General features: G+C 33.6%; 1 protein-coding gene and 1 pseudogene across 1 annotated transcript; both read right to left on the bottom strand.

Moving 5' to 3' along the window:
- Positions 1 to 6,838: 6,838 nt before the first annotated feature.
- On the bottom strand, positions 6,839 to 7,793 carry LOC149579989 (protein NRT1/ PTR FAMILY 5.2 pseudogene; annotated as a pseudogene).
- A 5,152-nt stretch (positions 7,794 to 12,945) lies between these two features.
- On the bottom strand, positions 12,946 to 13,392 carry LOC149579988 (cytochrome P450-like). The gene has a single exon (XM_089802900.1). It carries the CDS (start codon positions 13,390 to 13,392, stop codon positions 12,946 to 12,948), a length of 447 nt encoding a protein of 148 aa, XP_089659026.1.
- Positions 13,393 to 14,692: the final 1,300 nt, after the last annotated feature.

Here is a 14,692-nt window from a genome sequence, read left to right as displayed (position 1 = left end):
CTATTTTAATAATTAAGAATGTTGATATTAGGAAAGACTCTTTAATCATAATTAGTTTTTGGGTCTTATGAAATATAAATCATTTAATTCAGATTTTTCTAAAAGTTTAAACATATGTGTAAAGACAAATAATTCATAGTTGGGAAAGTAATTTTACCATGCTTGGTCAATTTTTACTTAAAAGTTTTTAAATTGTTGGTATTAAGCAAAAGTTCTCAAGTTATATTTGACTTTGTGAGCTTGGGTAAATTTTAAGTGCTTAGTTAAGATCATGTTGTGACTTCAATTTTAATTATCTATTTCAAGAATTAATAATTTTGGTAATAGGAAAAGCTCTTTATTACAATTGATTTTGGAGCTTGGGTAAAAGATAGAGCATTTGATTAAGATTTTGATGAAAGTTGTAAAGAAAGAAAATTCATAATTTGGAATGTGATGTTTAAATTTTTTTTGGAGTCTGTTCTAGTTGTATTTGAGGAGGAGGTATTGGTGTAAAACTAATAAATCCACATATTATCTTTGAGTTAATTAGGAAGTCTTAATTAGAAAATTGATTTTTCATTATTAGTTTCTCAATCTTGTGGTATTTTACTCTAAGATTGCTTTTCCACTTTAATCTAATATTGAAAAATCTTGGTTAATGTGATATAATGGTTTTTTTGTAATTAATAAAATGAATGAATATGTGCATCAATATTCTTTTCATTTTCCATTTTAAACTCATTTTCAGGAATTATTTACCAGTGTATCTTGTACAAGAATTACTATAGATTAACTAGCCTTCTATATAGCTATTTATCAACTCTAATAGATATGTTGTCACAATCTTGACTTATACTTGAACATAATACTTTTCTCTAAACCTTGAACACCTAGGACGCCAAATGGTGATTTTTTTTGGTATTCCTATAATAATCAATTTTGGCCTTGGTGAAATTGAGAAAATTTAAACATTGATCATCATTGCTTCCAACTAGATAAAAAGACTTTTTAAGCATTGCTAAAAAATGATTCCATGCATCCTTAAGTGTATTTAAGCCATTCACATGTGCTCATGTGTAGTATGGGAATTGAGCTAGTTGTTGCCCATTTATGTAATGCCACCACGTTAATCATTACCTTCCCCCCAATTACTGCCCAAAAAAACTCTAGTACCTGCACACAAAAATGCCAAAAAAATCACCATGAACACCACTAGTCATTCACTTTTTTTTTCTTTTTTTTTTCTTGGTTGTTGATTGGTTCATTTGTGCAAAAAGTACTTTAATGTCTATTGGGGGTCTTAGTGGCAGGTATTGGGCAAACATTTTAAAATGGAACTTTTAGACCACCTCGCACTCTACGAGTTCTACAAAGAGCTCCATAAATGTAGGAAAGCCAAAAGGTTAATTTTACAATCTTTACTCACCTACAAAGGTTCATCAAAAAATCAGAAAATTTTGACATATGGATTAGGAACTTTATGTGCACAAAGTTATCCTGCATGACTACTAGGTTGTTTCCCCAAGAGAGAATTTTTGGAAAAGAAAACCTAATAAGAGAAATTATTGATCATGTGGTATGAACATGTTAATCTAGTTATCTAGGACATCCAAATCCATTTCTCCCTTAAATCATGGAGATGTATTGATTTACTTGTACCTTTTATGGTATTGAACACCAAATGGTTGTTATGCATTTGTAAGGTTTTGAACTTTCTTGAATATAATGTAGAGAATTGATCAAATTACTTACTCTTTCACGTCTAAGACATTTTTCTAATTCTTCACATGATCTTTATAGTGCATTATCTATCATTTTTGGAACATCTCTTGTAATTCCTCACTTAGAGATCCTTTGAAACAAGGATACACATAGACTGGAACTTGTTTTTGTTAAACTAAAGTATAAATACATGCATACTACAATCAAAAGATCACAATGAAAGACATAAACCAACTGACGAAAGATCCCCAAGCGTTCAATACTTACCAACATGTACATTTCCATCTATGTGAATTAACCATACAATGTTCTTTCTGTTCATCATACTAACATTTGATACGATATTCATTTAAAATCCTAGATATATGTTCCTAAGTGATTAAGCCATACAAGTTATTTTTCTCAATTAAACCATAAAGGAATATGAAAAAATTAAAAAATGACCCTGAAAAACCCTAAGGGTGATAGGTACCAAATTGGGAAGAAGCAAATCTCAAAAGGGTACTCAAATCTCTAGGTTGCATCCTCCAAAAAAGTCAAGAAATGCCCACTATTTGAGGAATGATATTTGTCTATCAAAATGGTATTGTAGAACTCCAGAAGCCATGCAATAAGCTGGAAAGTAGCCATGCAATACTTGTGTGATGAAACCATGGACCCAGTATGATGGCCTCTTGTATCATACAGTAAAACTCCAAGAGTTGTGTGATACAACTCTCTACTATGTGTGATGAAACATGGGCTTATTATTTCATCGTATAATTTTCTAAGATAAAAATGGTAAGTTGATCGGTACTGTACAAGGAAAAGAGGTAATGTATTTTAATACGTTGAACCCTACTGAAATGACATGTTTGGTTTCTAAAGTCGATGACAGTTGGTTATGGCATAAGAGATTTTGTCATATCAACTTTGATAACATTGTGAAGACCAAGACTACGTTTTCAATGAGAGATTTTCCTAGGATTGTGAAGCCTACCAACATGATGTGCAAAGAATGTGTAATGGAAAAGAAAAAGAAAAGTTCATTTCCAGGCAAGACATTCACTACTTCAGTGAAGTTGGAGATTGTAAACACAAATATGAGTAGTCCTACACGAACACAAGCATTATATGGTGAAAGATATTTCATGATTCTTATTGTTGATTTCACTAGAATGATGTGGGTTTCATTTTGAAGAGATAAATTAGAAGATTTTGAGAAATTCAAGATATTTAAGAGTAGAATTGAGAATAAATTTGGTTTGAAGATTAAAGGCTTGAGATGTAATAGATAAGGATAATTTATTTCGAATGAATTTAACAAATTTTTTTGAGGATAATGGTATAAAGAGATAACTTTTAGCCCCTAATTCACCACAAAAAATTGGATAGCAGAAATGTTGAAGTTGATGAAAGATCAACCTCACAACTCCCAAGAATCACCTGCATGCAAACACCTGTGACAGAAAAGAGGAGCAAAAGCTACTGTGGTTGGAATTCCTAGATCCACAACGGATGAGACATTCTTTATGTGCAAAAAAAATGCAAATTATATTGAATGATTGAGTAATTACAAAGAGAGCAATCCTCATAAAAGGAGATCAAAACCGTAAAAGGTAAAACCTAGGTTGTATGATAATAATTAGTAAAAGAATTAATTATTATATGCCTAAAGTTCAAATTAAGGAAACTAGAGATAATAAGTGACTTAATAATTAAATCAAAATGATTTAATTAATAATACAATATCTTATTACTCTAACACCCCCCTTAAGATAAACTTAGGCAGTGACAAAAAACCTAGAAAGTACTACTAAAAGTAAAATTGGGTCCTGACAACAAGGCTCGATGAGGTACCCAAGCACAACCAAATCTATGTAAAGAGGATAAATATAGAAAACCACATGGGAAAAACTCTACTCCATAAAGAGATGGAAAGAATGCTGAAAGAATGAGTAAAGGATTGAAGAAGCCTTCAAACTAGGGAATGTTCTAGAAGATAGGGGAAAAAAAGATGATCATGTAGAATACCACTAAAGCATGTAGAAGCTGCAAAGCTCTATCAAAAAGTAATAGAAAATTTCAAGAACCTCTACTAAAATAAATCTTGACTAGATAGAGAAGACTATAATCTGCATGAGTGCTCTCAGAAGATACTACTTGAATTAAGAGGCACAAAAAGACAAACAACTGAACTCAAAGATACAAATGGATTGAAATGCCAAATCCTAAGGAGCTGATCAGTCAAACATGGAAGGCTACAACCAAAGTAGGAACAAAAAGAAGAGTGTCTATATGGTAAATGATCCATCTCATTGACATGCATAGCTACCTATTCACTACATCTACTTAGTACATAGGAATAAATAATGAATACATAGCTCGTTTCATCAGATCAAGGAAGCATAAGAACCAACAAAAGAACTCGCTAATGTGACAATGGTGAGGTGATGTGTAACTAGAAAAGTAAGCCAATAGAACTACATTTCAAGGAACCACGATCAAGATCCACAAAAGAATACATATGTGTATTGAGGTAATCAATCTCAAACATGTCATGAGGCTAATGTCATGGATGAAATAATCATTGACAAAGAAAGATGGAAAACACATGCAAAACATCTGTAGAAGTTGATGAAAGCCAACTTCATAGTGTGCCAAGATCACATGCATGCAAATAACCTGCTAAAGAGAAACCAAAAAAGGAAGGAACAAGAGCTTGGAGCAATTCAACAAAGTGAGAAAATATATTGCAACAATGAGAAATGAAATTGTTGTGTGTAAAATACAATGGGAGAGCCTAAATATAAAGGCCTTAAGGAAGCTTCTAGAACAAGCTAGAAAATGCTAGGAGATAAGTGTGACAACTAAGCATACATCCACAAAGTTGGATTACCCTCCAAGTAGGTGAGAAGATAAGTATGATTAGGTAGGAACAAAATCTCATGTTTTCAACTACTCCTAGATGAAAACTAATATCTAAATGCATTTATCTAAGTAAAGCTTAAATAATAAATAAATAATTATTTACTCTAACACTCCCCTCGCCCCCCCTCCCCTCCAAGTGCAACTTAGGGGAATGCACTTAAGCTTACAAAAAGCTAAGATGAAATACAGAATGGGTCCCAAAAATAAGGCCAAGAAAGGTACCCATGTACAAATATATAAGAAATGTAACCTCAAAAAAATGGGGAAAGAGAGAAAACCACATGGGAAAAATCCTCCCCCAAAAGAGGTAAGTACAAACATGCTAGAAAGCATGAAGGAAGGAAGGCCTCAACAAGACCCCCCCAAGAACAACTTCCCTAACCCCAAGCATAGACCACAACTGAAGATAGTGTGGCGATGCAAAAGGTTTGGTGAAGATGTTAGCAACCTATGCATCAGTAGGAATGTACTCCAAAGAGATAACACCATCCTAAATCAGCTAACAAATGAAGTGCATATGCAGCTCAATATGTTTGGTATGTTGATGCTCCACTGGGTTGTGAGAAATGTGAATGGCACCCTGATTATCGCACCACAAAATAGTGGATGATCAGGAGGAAAAGCAAACTCAGTCATCAATTGCTGAAGCCATAAGATCTCCTAACTAGCAAGAACTGTTGCCCTGTACTCAGCCTCTATAAAAGAAAGTGCACGAGCATGCTACTTCTTGCATAACCATGTGATAGGACCAGAGCCAAGACAAAACACAAAACCAAAAGTAGACTTTTGATCATCAAAATCACTAGCCCAATTAGAGTCAGTGTAGCCAATAATGTGAGGAGTCCTTGATGTGTAATGAATTCCATATAGAAGTGTACCCTAAATGTATGTTAAAATGCACTTGGTAGCCTACCAATGACTCTCATGAGGCTCCTGGGAGAACCGAGAGACAAGACCTACTACAAAGGAGATATCAGGAAGAGTGTGTGTCAAGTACAACAAGCTGACAACCAACTACCAGTATAAAATAGCATCCACAGAAGGTGAAGAGTAGGAGGTAGACAAAGTGACACCCGATTGAAAAGGTGTTGGAGAAGGCTTGCAATCAAGCATGTCAAAGTGATGAAGCATAGAAGACTAAACAATCTATATCCCAAGAGAATAGTCTAGGAAGCCAAGACCAGTCATCTCAAATTTGATCCATCAATGCATGCTAAACATCCTGAAGCATAGAGGATGAGCTACCCATGAGGATAAGATCATCAACATAGAGGACAAGAATCAAAATCTCATCTCCAAGATGTTGTATGTACACTATAGGATCAAAATGGCAGTAGGTGAAGCCTGTAGAAAGTAGAAAAGAGTCCATCTTCTCATACCAAGCCCAAGGGGCCTGTTTGAGACCATACAATGAGTGTCAAAGTCTGCAAACCAAGGATGAATACTACACAAATCCTTGAGGTTACTCCATGTAAATTTCCTCAGTGAGATTGCTGTGCAAATTTCCTCAGTGCAAATTTCCTCAAGGCAAATTTATAGAAATTTGCATGGAGTAGCCTCAGGGATTTGTGTAGGATTCCTCCTTGGTTTGCAGACTTTGATACTTATTGTATGGTCTCAAAAATTAAAACTATATTTCATAAATGTTTGAATTGATAAATATATTGTAGAAATTTCATTCTTGGGTTACTAATATCAAATGTATTAAATAATAATTTTTATTTTCTTTATTTAAAATTTTAAAAAATCATTTTTAAAAAAATTATAGTACCATTATAGTAAATATTATAATGACTATTGATTTATAAACTATAATTGAAAGATATTATATTATGAAACAATAAAATTATTATTCTATTTATGTCATATATATTTATATTATAATATATACATATAATAAAATAATTTAAATTTACTATCAAAATTAAAACCATATACCTTAAAAAATAGTAAGCTACTAAGTAGCACTTCTTAAAGTTGAATGACCCACCTGAAGTTGAAACAGAAGTAAAACCAAATTCTACCATACAAAACTAATCATATGATTAAATTATCCCACTTTCAACAAAATATAAATATTGATAACTTATTAAAAAAAAAATTTGGTGTTGTCTTTGAAGAACTTCTAACCACCCTATCGAATGAAAAATCTCCCAAAGTATTCAGCAAGATGCATGGATATTATTTCCTATGCTCAAAGGGAGATTTCATCAGTTTACTTACATCAATTGTGTTGTCTGTTTTCATCCACATTGTCTTTCCCATTCATAGTTGCACATTCTATCATACCACCATTGCCAAAAGCTTCATTGGTCTCTCTCTTATAAACGTAATACCGAGACACAACCAAAAAGAAGATGACATTGAGGAAATTAAGGATAGCCAAGACTGCATAGTAATAATACAAACGAGATGCATTTAGATTATTGAGAACCCAACTGGTATGCCCCTCTCTTCTCGTTATTCTTGTCACACTAGTCAGAAGAAAACTACTGATAAAATTTCCAACTCCTAATGTACTTGGAAACAATGTAGTTCCAATACTTTGCATACTCTTAGGTGCCTGATCATAAAAAAAACTCCAACTTTCCCACTTCAACAAATGCATTTGTTATTCCCATGAGTATAAACTGAGGAAGAAGAATGAAGATTGTGAGAGGTGCTATTGCTTTTGGGTCACCTTCAAGCCCATGTTCTTTCACAACCCTAATCCTTTTCATCTCTGATATTGCGGCAACAACCATTATTATTACATGGATTACAAGCCCAATCCCTAGTCTTTGTAGGATTGTTATGCCCCTTGGATTCCCTGTATATTTCTTGAAGATTTTCACTAAGAATCTATCATAGACAACAATGGAGATCAGCATTGAGATGGTGACAAATGAAGTGAGGCAGGCAGGAGGAATGGAAAAGTGAGGACCCGTATCTCTCCTCAATCTTGTTCCCTACTTCACAAACAATGTATTTAACTGGGCTATCATGGTGCTTGGCATGAACATGGCTACCCATATTAGTAATATTTTTATCATCAACTTGGCCTCCTCTACTTGTGACACAGGGCATAGCTTCCATGCATTACTTTTTGTATTGACTTTTGTGGCTACTTTGTCTAGAAATATGAGAAAAAAAGGAAGTTGAAGTATAATGAAATGATTGAAGTGAGAACTATTGTGCATATCAAACATATATATATATATATATATATATATATATATATGTATGTATGTATGTATGTATGTATGTATGTATGTATGTATGTATGTATGTATGTATGTATGTATGTATGTATGTATGTATGTATGTATGTATGTATGTATGTATTCATTCTTTTAATCATATAAAGATGGAGATGGGGATATCTATGCATCTTGAAAGAATAGAAATAATTAATTTTACAAACATAGATCTATTTACCATGAGTATTGTCTATCTAACATTCTAGACAACTATTTGATCATGTTAATTAAGAAAGAGATTTAGAATTGATTAATAAATACTGGTATTGTGGAGGCTACCATGCTTGTCATGGTTTACTTGGAAGACCTTGGAAATTTGATAGAATAGCTATACATGATTGTAGAAAGAATACTATTATAGTTGAAAAGGATGGAAAGAAATTTTTTCTACTTCCTTTGAAGGACAAAGAATCTATCAAAGAAAAAAATCTAAGTTTTTTTAAGACTTTTAGTTGAAGGATAATAGAACCTATGGTGAGGTTGTTGCTGATAAAAGACAAAGTGACTGGAAGTTAGCTAATCCTTTGATGAAGAACATAGGTAAAAGAAAGAAAATTCCTAATCAAATGAAGGCATGCAATGGGTATGATTCATTTGATCCTAGTAGTTGCAGTAGAAGTAATAGATTTGGTATTACTAATGCCATAGTCTGTTGCAGTAGTAAGTTTGGACAAACTTCTATGATGATTAATGAAGAGGATTCATGGATTAAGAATAAGCATGGGATTTATGTTTTGAATTACTTCAAATGTTCATAAGTCCTTATGGAACATCTTTTGTCACCTTGGGTGTCTAATATAGGAGCATCCTTGGATTGTTGGAAATCTTGCATCGCCCAAAAATATATTTGTTGTTTTATGTTTTACGATGACTTGCCTAATAGTTTGCATTGAAAAAATATGGTTTTTTGTTTCCAAATTCTATGTTCTTGGCTTCATGTTTGGGACATATGATGGATCATTACCCTAAGCATGGATAATCCTATGTGATTGTTAGCGAAAGTTATGCTTCATCTTCTTGTGTGTTGTTTTCCATTGGTTTCTCTTGTAGCAATGTTTGGTATTTAACTTTGCGTGGTTTTGTATTTAAGAGTTAGCTTGCGCTCTCTTAGATCTTGGTGCCTTGGTAACATGTGGACCTATATCTAAAACCACATAATGTAATGCAATGTATTATGTATTTAGTCATTAATTCATTGGGTCAAGGACTACATTTAATGTAATTCACATTTCCTATTATTGGATATTTGAAACTCTAAGCTGACTTGTGTGTCCTGGTGGCTATATACGTAGTGTCCTTGAGTCTTAGAAGGTAGTGATAAGTAAGGTTACTTGGAAAGAATTTAGAGCTTGGATAGAGAAATTTGGTCTATATTGTACATTTGATGTAACTAGGAAGGCCTTATAGTCTATTATTCATGCTAGTTGTGCTATCATTAGTGGAATTTATGGTGAACACTGGATGCACAATTGAATCTGTGTTGTTGATCAAGTGGTCTATTGCAATTATATCTTGTTTTCTTATTATGTGGTGTATTTTTTGGGGTCTTGGTCATCTCCTTTTTGGGTTCACCATCCTTGCACTACATCAGGACCCCTCCCTCTTTCATAAACACCCTTAAGCTAACATAACCTTGCCCCTATGGGCCCTACCCATTCTTCTATTTAAATTGTAATATCATTAAAGTTAAAATTAAATTTATTAATTATTTTAATTAATGACCTACATTTATGATATTATTATTGATTGAAATAAATAATATGAATGATATAGTAAACTAAAAGAGGGGTTAAAATTTATTCAATTAGAAGAAAGATACAAAGAGAGCACAATGCTTAACAAAGATAACACTATAGGACCTTGTCCTTTTCTACATGGTGATGTAACAAATAAACCAAATCTTGAGATAATTGTCCATTATCAATAATATTCCAAAATATGCTTTGATGCTCATTTAGCCAAATCATTTGCAACACCATTCCATTCCCTAGGAATGTATGTGAAAGTAACATATTCTAGGGAGATACATAAATGGAGAAGTTGACAAGTAACCATAACTTAGTGTTAGCTAACACATAAAAGTTGTTCCCAAGTTAACAAAGATACCAACAATTGAGAATCAAACTTACAAATAATGTTATGTCATCTAAGAGCACATAATTGTTCAACAAAATACATAATGGCAAGATCTTCCATTAAATTAATAGTATGAAAGACCATATTAAAAAAAGAAAAAAATATTGTAATTGTCTCAACCAACTTCTCCAATGCCAACATGCTTAGGATTTTCTTGAGAAGAGCCATTTGTGTTGATTTTGAAAACTCCCTAAGGAGAAGAAGTTCAATGACCATTATGATTGATCCTTTGCATATGATATCTCAAGGTCTTCTCCTTTTGACTTGACCAACACACCCCAAAGTACCCCTTTAAAGAGGGAAGTGAAGGCAGTTGCAAATAATAACATCCCTTGATCCATTTCTCTAGTCATTCCACACTTAGCTGAAATAGTCTCATGAAGAGAGAGAGAGAGAGAGAGAGAGAGAGAGAGAGAGAGAGAGAGAGAGAGAGAGAGAGAGAGAGAGAGAGAGAGAGAGAGAGAGAGAGAGAGAGCATATTTTCCACCACGAGTTAGTAGAAACCATCCTAGAGTCTTGAAAATCTTGTCAACTCCATTCTAGCCATGTATGCCAAATGATAAAAGAAGGGCTAACAGTCTATGAAACCTAAAGAAAAGAGGTTATAGTAGGGGATTGGCCTCAATGTGCCCAAAACTTAATAAAAGAGGAGACATGCCAATAGGTCTTGCCCCACACGCCCCACCACAAGTGCCAAATCTCCTTGGCAAAGAAGCACTATAAAAAGTATGAGAAATAGATAAATGCTCAATTCTAGAACACAAGACACACATTGAAGGACCATGAAATCCTACCTTTCTTAAATTTTCCTAGGTAAGATGGTAGTTTTGAACAATTAACCACACGAGAAAATTGCATTAGGGACAAGGAAATTTATTCCAAACCTTCTTTGACCATGACCTTTCAACACCTTCACACAACTATCTATTAATCTTAGAATACATAGTCAAAATAGAGTATTTACTAGATGAAGCACATCCCCAAGCCAAGATATCAAGTAATAACAAGGAACTGAACTCCTAAAAAGATAGAATTTGGGTAACTCATTTTGGTTCCTCTCACTGCCACCAAGTGACCAATAAAAAGAAGCCTTCCACCTATAACCAATAATAATGAGGTAAAATCTTGTAACATGTAGAGGAAGTACTTAAAAGTAGAAAAATTACATAGGTTGTTTAACATAGTGATGAAGCATAAATTCCATCACTAATAAGACTATGCAATCCATCTAAGACCTTAAAAGTATATTCTCAAATCAAGGGAAAGGAATGCTTAAGAGTGATCCAAAGAGGAACTTTACACTATTCGAACAATCACTTGAATCCATAATCAAATAGCTCCTTGCTAATGATCTCATTATATTAACCAAGAAAGTAAGTACAATCCTCAAGTCAACATCTATATAGTTGGAATAAAGACCACTATTATTAATATTATAAACACAAAGGTCATAAGAAAAATAGTTGTGCAATAGAATTGGACATGTTATACAAGATCTTATTGATGATGTAACTTAGACCATGGGATATTTAAGAATCATGTCCATAAGCATGAAAATGACAAAATGAGAGTTCACAAATCCAACAATATCATAATCTCTACCTATTTAAATTATAAATATTAATTCATCCACATTAGTGAAGGAGACAATCATGTGAACATCTTCACCCTTAAAGGAATAGTACTTGAACGCAATGTTGCTACTTTAAAAAGAATAATCATAATTTGAGAGCCTCATTCCAAGATTTTGACACCTACTACACGATATAACATCTTAGAAAATTTTGGGAAGACACCCTCACAAATATCTATACTTGAGCTCTTATAATTATATCCTCAACATAAGGGTACTCTAGAAAAAGTTCTTATCAAACCTGCAATGCCCACATACATGCATTTGGATCAAATTTCAATCCATGGTGGGACATAATGTATCTCCACATGCGCTCAAATTCATTTGGGATGATGAATCTTCCCTATAATAACCTCATAACTCACCTCCTAGACTAGAGTCTACATTCATAAACCCAAAATCAAGTGAATCCTTATATGTAGAGGAGAAAATCTAAATATTTTTACCTTGAAAATGGTCATATATTTTGGGTTCTTTGAGCATGAAATTCATCCTAAGAAAAAATCGCAATCAATCCTGATGATAGCGAGTGTTACTCTAAATGGTTAGTCACATTACTAATTATGCTTGGGTATGTGTTTATAAATGTGGTTTTCCAAGTCCTTGATCTTAATTTTTCTTACAATACTCTACTGGGAGTACTATGGATACATGATAAATATCATGGATGCATGAAGAATATCAGTTAATCGAAATCCTTACAAGGAAGTTGAAGTCTCTCTGCCACTTTATGGCATAACTAGAAAATAAGTGTCAAGCTTTATAACAAATGTCACACATAAGTGGAAACATATCAAATTTGCCAATTTGATTTCCCCCAATAGACCAATTGACCTTATTATTAACTATTTAGATAAATAATAGTTAAATAAAATATTGAAGGAGAAAATATACATCTCTTAGAGTACTCATTGTCATATACATAGTTTACCTATTATATAGGTCAAAACTAGTACTAATACATATTATTATATACATTCAAATCTCTTAAAAAAAAGAAAAAATGCTATTACTATTTTATACAAATCAAAGGTATATGCTTTTAAATCACCAATATAAAACTCATACCTTGACAAGAACTCACAACCCATCCTTCATATTCAAAATAGCCCAAAATAAATATATAAATCGCAATGCAAAGACTTCTAATTTAAATGTATGTTGAAACAAAACATACTGTACAAAGACATAAATACAACATACATGTATTACTTGTTTCCATAAAGGAAATTATACAAATTATCCGTATTATGTACATTGACAAAATGATACTAGAAGTAAATACACACAAACGAAAGATATCTTTTCTGACCAAACTTAAACTTAAACTATTACAATAGATTGCCTCTGACTTTTCAATAATGCGGCTTGTTTCTGCACAAGAACAGTCAGCCCATTCTTCATAGTCGAAGTCAAGTTGGGAATGGAATCTGCCCTGTGCAGAGGATCAACCTGCAATCGAAACCCACGAATCACAGAAGCAGCAATATATTTCATCTGAATAAAAGCCATTTCTTTCCCAAGACAAATACGAGCACCAGCCTGAAAAACAACGTACTTAAATGGGCTCTGCAGAATAAAATTCCCATCTTTAATCCATCTCTCCGGCTTAAACTCCATACAATCTTCTCCCCAAATGCTCTCCATCCTCCCCATTGCGTAGGGATGATAAGTTACCCAGCTGCCCTTTTTAACAAAAGTCCCATCTAGAAGACAATCATCTTCCAAAGCATGTTTTGAATCATATCGAACTGGAGGATACAATCTCATCGATTCACAAATCGCAGCATGAAGATATTCCAACTGTTTGACATCCTCATATGATAAAAAATCCCTCTTTTATTTCACCCAATTCCCTCAGAATTGCTTCCTCCACCTCTGGATGCGAAGAAATGAGCCAGAAAAACAAAGCAGCCGCAGTAGTATCTCTGCCCGCCAGAACAAAACTCACAACAATGTCTCTCAAATGTTTATGATCCCTAAAAGTCCCTCTTTTGCAGGCCTATTCGAGCACGGGAAACAGTGGGCTGCAAGGAAAGTGAAATTAAGAAATGCGAGTATTTCAGAATTATAGCTCTGGTGACGAACCCAGAACTCCCAATTTTTTTATAATTGTCCATTCATTACCAAATGGTCTGACTGGAGTGGAAATGAGGAGCACAGTAATAACCCCTTCTCACAGGCAGGAGTGCAAATTCAAAAATGAAATTCAAATCTAACTGCGACTGTCCCTATCACCGTCTAACCGCAACTGTTCCTATTACGTGCGAGAGTTAAAAAGATCGTAACGGGAAACGGAATAGGGACGGAATGTTGGATGGGCCCATACCAGCCACCTAAGCGGTCAAAGCTTAGTGTGTGATGATTAAGCCAGGCCATCTTAGACAATTATGTATCGTGATGTATGAATATTATTGTTTTGGTTGATTTTTTCTTGTATCAAGCACATGTTAATTATGGTGTACATTTCTATATTTCTACATTGATTGACATTACTTTAGGCTAAGCTATTTCCACAAGTGGTTGAATTACATGCTTGTTGTATCACTAATTTAATAGAAAAACAGTATTTTAGACACTTTGTGCATATAAACTCTGACTTTTCAAATGACTCTTTCCTCATTTTGTGGTGTTTGCTTATGTAGCATTACTATAGAAAATCCAATCTTAAATGGGAGGAATCTTTTATTAATTTGAATTTAATCTGTACATCATGTCACTTCATCTTATAGAATACAATATGATAGTGGAAGTCATGTGAATTGAAAAGTCATAACAAATTAGAGAGAAAAACAATAAAATATGATAATAAAAATGTGCAAGCTGTAAGGCTTCACATATACCCAACATAGGCGTACTCTTGATTTATATGTAAAATATATAAAGGGGCATGAGATCAATCCAAACTTGCTTAGTTATTCCAAGATACAAACTCATAAAGCATTTCGAAAATGGCAGAGCAAGGAGCAGCAGCCGTTGAGATCATTAATAATGAGGCTGCCAGACGCTCAAGTGGAAGAGATGCTCTCAGGCACATTTTCTCTGCCTTAAACGATTGAGCTTCTCAATT

The sequence above is a fragment of the Cupressus sempervirens genome, chromosome 1, assembly GCF_028749045.1.
Source record: "Cupressus sempervirens isolate cs-2001-9-10 chromosome 1, ASM2874904v1, whole genome shotgun sequence".
Lineage (NCBI taxonomy): Eukaryota > Viridiplantae > Streptophyta > Pinopsida > Cupressales > Cupressaceae > Cupressus > Cupressus sempervirens.
This window is presented reverse-complemented; position numbering and strand designations above follow the sequence as displayed.

What these genes read in the sequence shown, in the direction of transcription:
- LOC149579988 (XM_089802900.1), bottom strand. Translation starts at nt 13,392, where the DNA reads ATGAGATTGTATCCTCCAGTTCGATATGATTCAAAACATGCTTTGGAA.